General features: G+C 31.6%; 1 protein-coding gene across 1 annotated transcript in view; it reads left to right on the top strand.

Annotated features, from left to right (window-relative positions):
* Positions 1-3,364, top strand: part of LOC102252819 (disintegrin and metalloproteinase domain-containing protein 2) — a 79,711-nt gene extending 76,347 nt beyond the window's left edge. Inside the window, exons 20-22 of the mRNA XM_005856515.2 lie at positions 1,566-1,725; positions 2,833-2,895; positions 3,286-3,364. Of these exons, the coding sequence (XP_005856577.1) occupies positions 1,566-1,725; positions 2,833-2,895; position 3,286 (224 nt within the window). The 3' untranslated portion in view covers positions 3,287-3,364. The remainder of the gene's footprint in view (positions 1-1,565; positions 1,726-2,832; positions 2,896-3,285) is intronic.
* Positions 3,365-3,595: the final 231 nt, after the last annotated feature.

Below are 3,595 nucleotides of genomic sequence, written 5' to 3'. Positions count from 1 at the left end.
TCACTGAAGCAAGCAAGCCTCCTGTTCGCTTCAAGCTGCCTGGCTGCCGGCCGCCATCTTGGCTGGCAGTTAATTTGCATATCGCCCTGATTACCCAATGGGAAGGGTAGCGGAGTGACACCAATTTGCATGTTTCTCTTTTATTAGTGTAAATAATTTGATTCTATAATAAACAAAAGAGCACTTAGAATAACCAAACAACTCTGAAAAAGAATGACAATGAAGGACTATTTATTCTATTTGTCTTATTGCCTTATATTGAATTTAGTATAGTATAAATTTAGTTTATAGTTAAATTAATCAATACAGTGTGGCATTTGTATAGGATAAATATGCAAGTAGATCAATATAATGAAACTAGTGGCTTGGCGCATGAAATTCATGCACAGGTAGGGTCCCTAGGTATGGCCTGCAATCAGGGCCAATCTTCTCCAGCTGCCAGGTCCACCTCCCCCACCCTCTCCCACCCCCCACTGCTGCTGCTGCTGCTGCTGGTCACCCTCTGTGTGTGGGACAATTGGCAGGGCAATCAGCCCACATCCACCACCACCCACCCCTGGTTCCCAGTTCCCCATTGGGCGATTGGATCCTACGGGCTGGGGGGAAGGACCAAGAGGTTAGCTGTTCCTGCCTGTTAGCTAACCCCTCCCCCCGCCACCTCTGTGTGTGGGGTGACTAATAGGGCAATCAGGGCCCAGGTGCCTCCTGTGTCTGCCACCACCCACCCCTGGTTCCCGGTTCTCCATCGAGCGATCTGGGTCTGTGGGCTGAGGGCAGCTCCTGCATTGAGCATTTGCCCCCTGGTGGTCAGTGGACATCATAGTTGGCCAGTCATTCCACTGTCCAGTCAATTTGCATATTATGCTTTTATATAGATAGATAGATAGATAGATAGATAGATAGATAGATAGGCTATAAATTTATCCATTAATATAAGGTTAATTAATTTTTCAAAAAAAGTACAAAGGTAATTTAATGTGTAAGGAAAGTCATTTCAAAACATTGTACTATTACAACTGGATACCAACATAAGCCCAAACAACTTAAAAAATCTCAAGTTTGTTAAAAATTGATATGGAATAAATCTAAAGAAAGAAGCTGAAAGTATAAATCTTCTTGAAAGAAACAGAAAAAATTTTATATGATCTTGGGATATAAAATAATTTCATAGATAAAATATAAAAATATATATCAATGCAATAATAGAAAATTTGGACTTTACTAAAATTTCCTTAAATATACATTATTTCTTACTAAAAATAGAAATTGAGAAAAACTCACTTATACAAAGATCACACTTTCATTCTTTTCATCTATATTACCAAAGAGTTCTAAACAGAGTACATGGATGGAAGATGCTCAATCAAAAGCAAGGGATAGAACTATTATTGTCAGAATTAGAAGTCTCCTTGGGCACTGAAACTGTCAACTTATCTACTTCATTAAAATATTAATTATAAAACTATTAAGTAGCTAAAAGTTTATTCTAATAGTTATATTGAAAAACAAACATGTCTTTGCTATATTCCTCATAATTACTTTTAAATCACTGTTTTCTTTCCTAGAAAGACTTTATGTTGAGAATGTTTATCCTTCGAAACCTATGAGATGGCCATTTTTCCTACTCATTCCTTTTTGTGTTATTCTCAGTATAATGATAATAACCCTGGTAAAAGTTTATTTACAAAGAAAGAAATGGAAAACTGAGGACTATACAAGCGATGAGTATATTGATTTTATATCTAAGATTTATTACTTTTATAACTTATTAATATTCATAGTAACTTATTCATAAATAACATTATGATAATGTTACAAGTAATAATTCATATTTAATTTTATCTTTATATGGAAATTTAATACTTCCTAATATATTAAGGATTAATATAATGAATAATGAACATAATTTTTTAAATGTCAAAAATTTTAATCTTATAACAACTTGGACTCTGTTAGGGGTAAAATTAAGTCAAAATTACTTCTAGTTAATGTTTGTTTACCTCTTTTTATTATTTCGTCTTAATTATTAACTATGTATTGAACATTATTACTTTATTTTTGATATTTATATATTTCAAGGAATTTTGCATACACTATTTTATTAAAAAGTAGCAGAGAAATCTAGGAGAGTAGTTATTGAAATACGTCAGTCAGAGAAAGATGAATACCATATAAATTTCACCAATATGTGATATCTAAAGAACAAAATAAGTAAATAATCAAAATTGAAAGAGACTCATAAAGAGAACAGACTGATGGTTGCCAGAGGGATAGAGGTTGGGGGCTAGGTGAAAAAGGTGAAAAGATTAAGAAGTACAATTGGTAGATACAAAATAGTCATGGGAATGTAAAGTAAAGCATGGGGAAAATAGCCAATAATATTGTAATAACTATGTATGTAGGGTGCCAGGTGGGTACTGGGAATATTGTGGGAGCACTGTAAAATATATGATTGTCTAACTGCTAGGCTGTATACCTGAAACTAATACAAAATAATATTGAAAGTAAGCTGCAATTGAAAAAAAATTAAATAAATAAATAAAAGAAACAGGGCAGAAGATAAATGTCAAAAAAATTTAAAGTTATTTAGCTAATAGTGTTATAAATGTAAAAATTATCTAAGTTCATTTTCAGGTAAACTTATATTACTGTGCTTTTTTTCTCATGTTAGTCTTAATTACCAGTGAGAGATTATTTCAGTGATAAAGTAGTCTCAGATCTCAGAAAGGAATTCAAAACTGTTTCAGTACAGACAGATAGTGCAGAGTTTTGTACTGTAATTTTCAAAGAAAATATAATTTTATGTGATTATATTTGTTTTTAACTGTATAGGGAACTTGAAAGTGAGAGTGAATCCAAGAGTAGCCTGGAAAACAGAGACTCCATAATATCATAGTGAGTATAAAATATTTTAAGGATGAGATGAAGAGACAGAGAAAATTTAATGTATTAGATAAATGTAAATAATACAAATATATATTAAATGGTGGTAGTCATATCGATGCATATAATGACAAATTGGAGAATATTTTTCAATGGTGTAGGCTTCATCACGGATTAGTAAGCATAAATGGTATTCAATTCATCATTTAAAATTTCTTGCAGTGTTATCTTTTAACATTTTTAAATGATTTAATGCTTTAGCATTTATGTATTCAAATATTGGTTAAAATAAATTACATTATAGAACTCTATAATGAGGTTACCCTTATACTATTTGTTGAATTAACCATAATTTTTAATTTTATTGGACATACAGGTGACTTTTCCCCTTTATTTTTTCAGAGCAATTATCTTTGATGAACAGGAAAAATGGAAAAGAAAAAGTACATGTATTTTCTGATTGCCTCAGATTCAAAACCTGCATACTACTGTTTTGACCTGAGAAGAAAAAATAGAATTCTCATATGTAATTTATGTTATATTGTATTGTTTATATATCATATAGCATTTATATATTTAATTCTACAGATGAGTTTTTAGAATACACATTTAAAAAGTTATCTAATGCTAATTCTGTTAGTCAGTAGAAACTAACTTAATTAACAGGCATGAAATGAGGAAAGGTTACAATATAATAAATGCAATGCCATAA

This window comes from Myotis brandtii, unplaced genomic scaffold (genome assembly GCF_000412655.1).
Source record: "Myotis brandtii unplaced genomic scaffold, ASM41265v1 scaffold103, whole genome shotgun sequence".
Taxonomy (NCBI): domain Eukaryota; kingdom Metazoa; phylum Chordata; class Mammalia; order Chiroptera; family Vespertilionidae; genus Myotis; species Myotis brandtii.
The sequence above is the reverse complement of the archived record's forward strand: the minus strand, read 5'-3'. Positions and strand labels throughout refer to the sequence as shown.